At 42.4% G+C, this 11,699-nt stretch overlaps 1 protein-coding gene across 1 annotated transcript; it reads left to right on the top strand.

The window, feature by feature from the left end:
• Positions 1–349: 349 nt before the first annotated feature.
• LOC120044130 (interferon-induced protein 44-like) lies at positions 350–1,928 on the top strand. Its single transcript, XM_038988720.1, has 4 exons — positions 350–436; positions 522–714; positions 1,162–1,262; positions 1,662–1,928. The coding sequence occupies exons 1-4, from the start codon at positions 350–352 to the stop codon at positions 1,827–1,829; spliced, it is 549 nt and encodes a 182-aa protein (XP_038844648.1). The 3' UTR covers positions 1,830–1,928.
• The last annotated feature ends 9,771 nt before the right edge of the window (positions 1,929–11,699 follow it).

Genomic DNA, 11,699 nt, shown 5'->3' with positions numbered 1-11,699 from the left:
TTGTGTACACTGCAAATTGACCGGAACTAAGCCCCAAAAGAGATAGTATTTAAAAATTAAAAATAATTTCATACCTTGATTACATTAAGACACGATCACGTCTTTTATTTTATTTGTGGGAGTACTTGGGAACAAGAAAAATCACTTGCGGGCCGTTTTTGACCCCCGGGCCGCCTGTTGTCGACCCCTGTTCTAGAAGGTAGACAATTTACATGAATATTGAATTAATCCCGTATGGTTTTTATACAGTACGTAGTTGTAATTTTGCAATGTATTTCTACAGTATGAAACCCACAAAATTGTGAAAGAAAAACCTGGAACCTACTACCCCTTCCTCTTCTATGATGTCATGGGGCTGGAGAATGGTATTGACAAAGGAGTTGATGAGGCGGACATTATCAAGGCCCTGAAGGGGCATGTAAAAGAGGGTTACACGGTAAGAACTGAACACAGCAACTTCTCAGTCTGTAAATATGTTTGCTATATATAATAAACATTGTTTTACCCTCTTTTTTCACCAGTTTAATCCTGTATCACCTTTAAAAGAGGAGAATGAGTACTATGTCAAGGCCCCCACTCTATCTGATAGAGTTCACTGCCTAGTTAGTGCAATACCAGCTAATAAACTACCTATGATGAATGCCAACAAGAATGATGAGAATAATGATGTTTTCAAGAAGATGAGAGCCATCAGACTAGCTGCAAGTTACATGGGTAACAAGTTTTTATGGAACATTGTTTATAATGTATAATGTTGTGGCGGGGTCTCATCATACATTTGACTAGTCGGTGCTTATCAGCCCATATCAGAGCAGAGTTTGAACCCTGGGGCGCGTTCAGCAGGACGCAACATTTTGGATCGTTCAGATTGAAATATGTAGTGTAGAACAAACATGCCTCTCCAACCTATAGACCAAGGATTCATGTCCTCTCTGGTCAGGACATTTCTATCTGCAACATTCAACAACGTTTGGAAAATGAATTTTGCCCTGGTCTTGAACCCAGTTTTAAATATGCATTTTTCACTAATAATACAGTATATTTTCATGTAAAATAAACAAATTATTTAATACATACACAAACTGATGTGATACTTTAGACCTTTAGTAGTAATAAGATGGAAGAGACACAAGATTCAATTGGTTTCCATGTATTTGGCAGGAATTCCCCAAATGGTTATTCTCACCAAAGTGGATTTAGCCTGTCCATTGGTGAGGAAAGACCTGAAAAAGGTATATAGGAGCAAGTATATAAAGGAGAAGGTAAGTGAACAATATTTTTAAAGTTTTGCTAGAAATGCAAGTATTTGCAGATTTGGAGCTCCATAATCTTTCTTGATGAGGAAAACATTTACATGTTATGTTTGTCGGGAGACTGTGTCATATGACTGATAATGAGGAACAATTATTTTGGTGCGCTGGTTTTGTGTTACTTGCTATTTGAATTAATTATACGATTTCACAGTTTTCATGAGTTTCATATCTCGGACTGGTTTCGGGTTGCCAAGATAGGCACTCCTGGACCATAGGCCCTGGCCTACAGTATGAAATAAGTGGTTTGAGAGAGCACTTTAATTTATGCTTTTTCGTCTTCCTGGGAGATACATGTCCAAGTGTTATTCTACTCATCTGATTGAATTGCAACCATATTCTTTCTTGCAGATGGAGCAGTGTAGTAATGAACTGGGGGTACCAGTGAACTGCATTTTGCCTGTGAAGAACTACCATGAGGAAATCGACTTGGATGATGACATGGATGTGCTACTATTGAGATCACTGAAGCAGATGGTGGACTTTGCAGAGAGCTTCAAGCTATCACAAGCTGACTGATGGATGTACAGTACTCAATCTACAGCGTGTCACTCTGTAATACCTCCATCTAAAGAAGCCCTGTTCACACCTGGTATTTACACCTGACTTTTGTGATCCAATCACCATGATCAGATTACTCTCCAACTATGGTCCAGTGCGTCCACAAAAGGGTTGGCATCATTTCTGAATTGAACTGAAAATACATTTTGAATTTCATTCAAATCTTGTGTTTGAATTATAATTGTCTGTACTGTAAAATCAACTGCTTCCCAATCTGCTTATCTATGTCCCTCTACTCTGGGAATGGTCTGTCGAAGTCTGTTAGTGTTGGTAGGACATTCATTAAACAATAGTTTCAGTCCTCCTTTACCTATCATAAGGTTCAAAGTGAACTTGTTACTGTATGAAATGGCTAAGCAGCTATGTCTATGCTCATATTTTATAAAGTGAGTGTCATAATTGTTGAAGTTGCTGTTATTTGCAGTCCTGGATCATTTACTGTACATTTACAGACTGTAGATTGAGATCCGTTTATTGGTCAATTGCACACAAGGTCCAACCGAAATGTTACTTCAGCTTTTAACCCAACCCCCCCCCGAAAGACACACATACAAACATACACATACAGGTTTTGGAGAGGTGCAGGGGGCTGCCACACTGGGTGCCCTGGAACCTGTTTTTGTGCGTGGGTTAAGTGACTTGCTCAAGTGCACAACAGCAGGCAATGGCATCTGGGATTTTATACCAGCAACCCTGGTTGCCAGCTCACTTCCCCACAGAATTTTCCCATCGGACCCGGGATTCGAACTGGCAACCCTCTGGTTGCTGACTCGCCACTAACCTGACATCGTTGAAAATTAGTATTCCAGTGGTATGAGTCCTATATATGTATTTCATAATTAAGTGTCAACTAACTCTATCGGAAATATGGTACTGTGCAATGTCATCACACCTCTGAGGACACAGAAACAGACCAGTTTGAAATAGTGTCTCTAGAAATTGTGTTTTCAAATATACTAAGACAATATGCTCATGTGGAACACCAACATGGGATTGATTGTTTGGTATTGTTTGTTCAAGTCTACTTTCAAAAAGGACATAACCTGTTCTTACTAATCAGTTTTCCCTACCAGCTTCAGGTATGACATAAGTGAAAGTAAAAGTTAGAGGCCCCTCTTACATCAGTGAAGTCTAGCCACCGTATCAAGGTCACTGTTGTTAGGCAAGCATTTACTGGTTAATCCAGTGCCATTGTAGTCATATATTTCAGAGAATACACTGTATCAGTTATTCTCCGATAGCATCATTTATGGTTTTATTAATCTGTTTATTCCACGTTTCAGTCTATTGACCTTAAATCAAGATGTATCTTTAAAAATATATATAATGTTACTTGCTTGATCACATGTTCATGGGATCAGGAAGAACAGGTTAGATGTTTCTGTCTGAGGTTAGAGATGTCAATCTGAGGTTAGAGATGTCTATCTAAGGAGTGTGAGTTCTGAAGAAGTCATGTGATTTACTATAAGAGCACAGTGCAATTAGGGGTAGTCAGTAACCAGTTTTCCGTCCACCTTTTTATGTAAAGTACATGTTGGATAAAAAATGTCACGACAGGCCTGATGGAAACAGGAAACTGTTTCACAGCATTGCAACCACCTTTGAAAAAATGTATGGATCATTTGACTTATTTTACTTTAAATATTATATTATTTATACCAGCATTTCTTTTGAAAGTTTACACAAATAGTGATATGTTGAAGCTACTGTGTAGGCTATATTTAAAGAAATGCAATAAATAAAAGTACAAATAGATGTTATTGGAATTACTCAATAGAGTCTGGAAAACTTGAATTTGTCTCGTGTGCTGGGCAACAGGTTAAATACAGAGTGCTCAGTCCTGGCTTTTCACTCTGCCCAATCCATAGCCTTCAAAGCAATACACTGTAAATGGTATACATATTTGGTTTTAGAGAGAAAACTTTACCACCTGTCATAATCTGGGGTGGGAAATACTCAATCGGGTCTCTACTAAACAAATATGGTTAGTTTTTGAGGGGAACTGTGTCGTACGGCCTGCTACTGGCTTTTCACTCTGCCCCCTCCATAGGCCCCAATGCAATACACTGTAACACACTGTATTGCATTGGGGCCTATGGAGGGCTACGGAGGGGGTGAAGAACGAACTGCTGCTGGATATGTACGACACAGCCCCCAATGGTTAGTAGAGACCCTACTGAGCATTTCCCACCCCACTTTAGCTAAGACAGGTGGAATAGTCATCTCTCTACAACCCTAAATGTATCCCATGGACAGTGGAGAACAAAGTGCTGCTGGTTCCGTTTAAGTCAGGAAACTCCGGTACAACACAACTGTGAGATAGGAGAGGGTAAGATGGCGGACTGAACACAGCGGTTCAGATTGCCTCAAGATAAAAACGTAATATTCAATATCTGTAAGTTCTAATAAATATTACCACTTCACATACTGGTGGGTAATAACCTTCAATCTGGATAACAACACAAAACAAATCATAGACTATAAAAATGTACCGACAAATATTACGTAAACAAGGAACATCCAAACATGACGGAGAGTAAACAAGGAGAACCAATCTACAAAAGAAAACGCGACTCCTCAACAGACACAGGCGATTTATGCTTGTTAAGATTGATAAATAACAAACTGGGCATACTTGAATTAGTCAATAAAGATATAAAGGAGTTGAAGGCGAGCCTCAAGATGAGTGACGAAAAAGATGTGACAACGGAGAAAGAAACAAACAAGCTAAAAGGGACTAAAATTGACATTAATGAACTTAAAAAGGAGAACATCTTTCTGAGAGAAGCCTTACTTGACATACAGACCAAATATATGAGAGAAAATCTGTTCCTGAAGTTCCTGAAAGTGGGGTGAAGGAATTCTTTCTTACAGCGCTTCAGATTCCAAGCAAAGCTGTGACAAAATCCAACTGAACATGTACACGGTTTCGGACAGAGATATGAGCGCCCAATCTTTGATAAAATAGTGGTTCAAAGCCTGGGTAAAAGACGAGCTGGCACGAAAATAGGCATGAATGATCAGTTCCCAAAGGAAATTGCAGAACGGCGCAAAGTTCTATACCCAATCTTCAAGGAGAATAGATTAAAAGGGAAACGTGTAGCTCTTGTAGTCGATAAACTGTATATTGACAACCAAATATTCCCGAGACACAAAGACTACTCCGTGGCTATTCTAAATATTACAAAGTTCCCATAGAGGAGTCGAATAATGGAACACCCAACACTAGCCATGGTAGGGACTGTAATGAAAAAAGTATATAGAAAATACAACAATTGTTAAAGAAATAATGTCACAGATCCCTCCGGAACTTTCATTACGCACACCTGGCCCCTATTCCCATTGATTAGTAATTGTATAAGTGTGCCCTTTGTTCATCATTGTCCTGTCGATTATTGTTACAATGTCCGTTGGTTCGTGTGAGTACTGTGCTATGTTGTTTTGGCTTTCGTGCCACGTATATTGTGCAGATGATTACGAGTCTCGTCCTGTGTGATAATCATTGTGCGATTGTGTATTTATTCGAGGTACTCCTCACACTTTTTTGGTGGTTCCTACCCTGTGTTTTGTATACGTGTTTGTTTGGTCTTCGTCCCTGTGCACGGCACTCTGTAATTTGGGAAATAAAAACCCCTATTATGCATTCCTGCGCCTGTCTCCCAACCCATTTATACCAACGTGACAAATAAACTACAACTACACTATATCATTCTAGATAGGGAATGTTGGAAAATAAGCAGTATTAGACTTTCCATTTATAGTATCTCATAAATTGATTGAACAGCATTAGAAGAAAGGATAATTAGCTAAATAATACATCTTCAAATAAGGAACTGGAACACAAAAGTAATCAATCAACATGGGAGAGATAAAGCACAGCAGAGAACATAGAAGCACAGTATGTGTGTATGTGTGAATGTATCGTGATAGAAGTTGGTTACTACGTGATTCCATTAGTGTTATTTCATAGTTTATGTCTTCACTGTTATTCTACAATGTAGAAAATACTAAAAATAAAGAAAAACCCTTGAATGAGTAGGTGTGGCCAAACTTTTTACCAAACCGTAAAGGAAATCACACTACAAACTATTGTTGTGGAAATTCTGACACAGGACACTCAAAGTCAATATTAAATGAATCACTCTTTATTGTCAGCCAGTTGGAGAGGTCACAGTCAAACTTAGATAGTACCGGTCTGAAGTGAGCTCCAGCCAGAGAGGCACAGATCGCCTTACAGCATGTTGTCACGTTCTGACCATAGTTCTTTTGTATTTTCTTTGTTTTAGTGTGGTCAGGGCGTGAGTTGGGTGGGTTATCTATGTTTTGTGTTTCTATGTTGGGTTTGTCGTTTGGCCTGATATGGTTCTCAATCAGAGGCAGGTGTTTGTCATTGTCTCTGATTGGGAACCATATTTAGGTAGCCTGTTTTGTCTTTTGGTTTGTGGGTGTTTGTCTTCCGTGTCAGTGTTTGTCGCCACACGGTACTGTTTCGTTTGTTCACTTCGTTTATTGTTCTGTTCCAGTGTTCAGTTTCGTCCAATCCTTCTACCACCACAGACGATCGTTACAGAAACACCCACCAAAAAAGGACCAAGCAGCGTGGTAACAGGCAGCAGCAGCAGCAGCAGCAGCGATCGGAGGATTCCTGGACTTGGGAGGAAATACTGGACGGCAAGGGACCCTGGGCACAGGCTGGTGAGTATCGCCGCCCCAAAGCTGAGCTGGAGACAGCGAAAGCGTAGAGGCGGTGGTATGAGGAGGCTGCACGAAAGCGTGGCTGGAAGCCAGAGAGGCAGCCCCAAAAATTAATTGGGAAGGGGGCACACGGGGAATGGTGTTAAGTCAGGTATGAAACCTGAGCCAACTCCCCGTGCTTACCGTGGAGAGCGTCGTACCAGGCAGGCATTGTGTTATGCGGTGGAGTGCAAGGTGTCCCCGGTGCGTGTGCATAGCCCGGTGCGGTACATTCCAGCACCTCGTATCGGCCGGGCTAGAGTGGGCATCGAGCCAGGTGCCATGAAGCCGGCTCAGCGCATCTGGTCTTCAGTGCGTCTCCTCGGGGCGGTGTACATGGCACCAGCCCTACGCATGGTGTCCCCGGTTCGCCAGAACAGCCCAGTGCGGGCTATTCCACCTCGCCGCACTGGCCTGGCTACGGGAGCGTTCAGCCAGGTAGGGTTGGGCAGGCTCGGTGCTCGAGACCTGTAGTGCGTCTCCACGCACCAGTCCGCCTGTGGCAGCCCCTCGCACCAGCCCAGTACCACCAGTGCCAACACCACGCACCAGGCTTCCTGTGCGTCTCCAGAGCCCTGTAAGCCCTGTTCCTCCTCCCCGCACTCGCCCAGTGGTGCGTGTTCCCAGCCCGGTATCACCAGTTCCGGCACCACGCACCAGGCCTACAGTGCGCCTCAGCAGGCCAGAGTCTTCCGTCTGTCCAGCGCCGCCTGAGCTGCCCGTCTGTCCAGCTCCGCCTGAGCTACCCGTCTGCCCAGCGCCGCCTGAGCTGCCCGTCTGCCCAGCGCCGTCTGAGCTGCCCGTCTGTCCAGCTCCGCCTGAGCTACCCGTCTGCCCAGCGCCGCCTGAGCTGCCCGTCTGCCCAGCGCCGTCTGAGCTGCCCGTCTGTCCAGCGCCATCTGAGCCGCCCATCTGTCCTGAGCCGCTAGAGCCATCCAAACAACCAGCTTTCGAATTACCTTTTTACAGAGCCATATATATATATATATATATGACTCAGCATTAAATCACTGCATTATCTATTTTTTATTTCATTTTCACTAGCACCAAAAATGGCTGTATCAGGATATACATAGCTCATATATACACCTATATTTCTATTATCTCTATGATCTGTTCTCTGTACATTTACAGCATCAGGTCCACCAGCCTATTCCAAAACAATTGAAAGCCGTTTTATTACCATTGGTCTATTAACATCATATAATTAAGTTATATAAGAATTATATAATTTCATACTCTATCAATTTAAATTGCTCAGAAATGTACCTTGCCAAGTTCTGCCACGTACCTTGTCAACCGGATTCTCAAATGTCTCCATATCTGTTCAAATGCCTATGCTTTACATAATTCTAGATTTCACTTTCATTTTACCCTGTCCAGTGGTGAACTGGGACAAGAATTCAGCCCTGACATTTTATCCACACCAGCCCACATCATTGTGAGCGCCTCTCCATATCTCAAACCCATATCAGATATCTTGGTTGTAAAATAATTGCTATTGAACAAAGGGACAAAGCTTCCAATGCTGTGTTTTTTCCCGCAATTGCATTTTGAAATGTTACATGATCAGAGGAATCAGTCGTATTTGATTAGCATTTTATAAATGATGGATTTCAACAAACAGACGCACACAGCTACAGAGGACAAACATAGTTATATAGTAAGGCAGGGGTGTCAAATGTATTTCTCCCCGGAGTCACATCTGGGCTTCAACGAGTTCCGGAGGACGTCAATTTCGACTAGCCCACCCAACAACAAAAGAATTGTCCAGCCCATCATTTGCCAGAATTGTCAGATGGCCAATCCCCCCCTAACTGTGTCACATGATTCCCCAGAAACAGGCCCAGTTCATATCAAAAGTTGTATAATTGGATCTGTGACACTTTGACCTTTAACATTACAATCTTAAAGTAAAATCAACATCTCTGTAGGTGTATCAAGATGTCTGGTGCTTGTAGTGCATGTGGTTGCCCTGCGACTGCAAGGTTGCAAGTTCCAGTCTACTATAAATACAGGATGTTTTTCCTTCCCACTTAAGAGAAATGCTTCTGAAACGTTATTATGGGAAGGACAGTGTTAAAGATGATGAACCTAGTAAATACAATTGAAACAATTATTATACTTATATCCATAAGAGCAAAGATAATAAGGCATATTCACTTTAATGCAATTGTGGTGGTTTGTCTCTCACTCAGTTTTTTTCTATGTGAATGCAGGGGCAACAATATGTGAAGTGAAGCATTTAATGAAATGTTGGGTGATTTAGTTTGGATTTGAAGGCCAACAGTTGGTGCCCCGTGTTAAGAGAATTGGGAAATGCTGCCCCAACAGAGAAATCTGATATTTTTATTCATAATTTTGAAAGTCAGAACAGTCATGCTGTTTTTATTTATTGAAAGCAAGCTTTGCTTTTATAAGACCATCAGGCTTGATTGAGCTGCTTTGTCTTGTAGTAACGTGGTACATGCCTGTATTTCCGTAAACCTTTAGTTTAGCAATACATGTCTTTGAAAAAAATTTGAATCATAATAACATCCTTTTTTGATCAGTAGGTAACCAACATAACAACAGGTGGTGATGTGTTGGACACAGTAACTCAGATTGATAAACTCCTGTCTGCATTCCTGATTTATGTAACTGTTAGTTTACCTGTGGCTACTAAGCTGTATGGAATTGTTTTAAGGTCGTACCAAAGATCATTTGCTATTTGATTTCGAATTTTAAGACCCCTTTAAGTATCCAAATTATTTGATGAAAATGTTGATTTGGCCTTACTGCTATTAGCCCATACAAACACATGGAATTACAGATTCACTACATGGAACAACAGATAGTCCCCCCCAAAAAATCAAAAGGAAGCTTGTCCTGAAGTGTCTGTCCTGTATCTGAGAGATACACTAATATAAAAGTATGTGGACACCCCATCAAATTACTGGATTCAGCTTTTTCAGCCACACCCATTGCTGACAGGTGTATAAAATCGAGCACACAGTCATGCAATCTCCAAAGACAAACATTGGACGTAGAATGGCCCCTAATAAAGAGCTCAGTGACTTTCAACGTGGCACCGTCATAGGATGCCACCTTTCCAACAAGTCAGTTTGTCAAATTTCCACCTTGCTAGAGCTGCCCCGGTCAACTGTAAGTGCTGTTATTGTGAAGTGGAAACGTCTAGGAACAACAACGGCTCAGCCGCGAAATGGTAGGCCACACAAACTCACAGAACGGGACCTCCGAGTGCTGAAGCACATAGCGCGTAAAAATCGTCTGTCCTCGGTTGCAACACTCACAACCGAGTTCCAAACTGCCTCTGGATGCAATGTCAGCACAATAACTATTATTGTCCCCAGCATCTGTGTAATGATCATGGTGCATCTGTGTAATGATCATGCTGTATAATCAGCTTATATACGTATATATATTATATTAACTCAGCAAAAATAGAAATGTCCCTTTTTCCAGGACCCTGTCTTTCAAAGATAATTCGTAAAAATCCAAATAACTTCACAGATCTTCATTGTAAAGGTTTAAACACTGTTTCCCATGCTTGTTCAATGAACCATAAACAATTAATGAACATGCACCTGTGGAACGGTCGTTAAGACACTAACAGCCTACAGACGGTAGGCAATTAAGGTCACAGTTATGAAAACTTAGGACACTAAAGAGGCCTTTCTACTGACTAAAAAACACCAAAAGAAAGATGTCCAGGGTCCCTGCTCATTTGCGTGAATGTGCCTTAGGCATGCTGCAAGGAGGCATGAGGACTGCAGATGTGGCCAGGGCAATAAATTTCAATGTCCGTACTGTGAGACGCCTAAGACAGCGTTACAGGGAGACAAGACGGACAGCTGATCGTCCTCGCAGTGGCAGACCACATGTAACAACACCTGCACAGGATCGGTACATCCGAACATCACACCTGCGGGACAGGTACAGGATTGCAACAACAACTGCCCGAGTTACACACGCACAATCCCTCCATCAGTGCTCAGACTGTCTGCAATAGGCTGAGAGAGGCTGGACTGAGGGCTTGTAGGCCTGTTGTAAGGCAGGTCCTCACCAGACATCACCGGCAACGTCGCCTATGGGCACAAACCCACCGCCGCTGGACCAGACAGGACTGGAAAAACGTGCTCTTCACTGACGAGTCCCGGTTTTGTCTCACCAGGGGTGATGGTCGAAGTTGCACATATTGTCGAAGGAATGAGCGTTACACCGAGGCCTGTACTCTGGAATGGGATCGATTTGGAGGTGGAGGGTCCGTCATGGTCTGGGGTTGTGTGCCACAGCATCATCGGACTGAGCTTGTTGTCATTGCAGGCAATCTCAACGCTGTGTGTTACAGGGAAGACATCCTCCTTCCTGATGTGGTATCCTTCCTGCAGGCTCATCCTGACATGACAATGCCACCAGCCATACTGCTCATTCTGTGCGTGATTTCCTGCAAGACAGGAATGTCAGTGTTCTGCCATGGCCAGCGAAATGCCTGGATCTCAATCCCATTGAGCACGTCTGGGACCTGTTGGATCGGAGGGTGAGGGCTAGGGCCATTCCCCCCAGAAAGGTCCAGGAACTTGCAGGTGCCTTGGTGGAAGAGTGGGGTAACATCTCACAGCAAGAACTGGCAAATCTGGTGCAGTCCATGAGGAGGAGATGCACTGCAGTACTTAATGCAGCTGGTGGCCACACCAGATACTGACAGTTATTTTTTATTTCCCCCCCCCCCCCTTTGTTCAGAGACACATTATTCCATTTCTGTTAGTCACATGTCTGTGGAACTTGTTCAGTTTATGTCTCAGTTGTTGGAAATTATGTTCATACAAATATTTACACATGTTAAGTTTGCTGAAAATAATAGTTGACAGTGAGAGGACGTTTCTTTTTTTGCCGAGTTTATATATATTATGAGAACTAAATGTTGTGCAAAATTCTTCTCTATATAAGGAATAATGGGCAGTTGAAATGAGGTCGCTAAATCATATGGTTGAAGAGCTATTAAAATGTGAATATCATGATCATGCACTTTGCTGATGGTCCCTAACTAGTTGCATTGAAGGTGCTCCAGGCAGCCTACACTGTTGCCTTGTG

The sequence above is a fragment of the Salvelinus namaycush genome, chromosome 3, assembly GCF_016432855.1.
Source record: "Salvelinus namaycush isolate Seneca chromosome 3, SaNama_1.0, whole genome shotgun sequence".
In the NCBI taxonomy this organism is placed as follows: Eukaryota; Metazoa; Chordata; class Actinopteri; order Salmoniformes; family Salmonidae; genus Salvelinus; species Salvelinus namaycush.
Note: the sequence above shows the minus strand (reverse complement) of the source record. Positions and strands in the feature narration are given on the sequence as shown.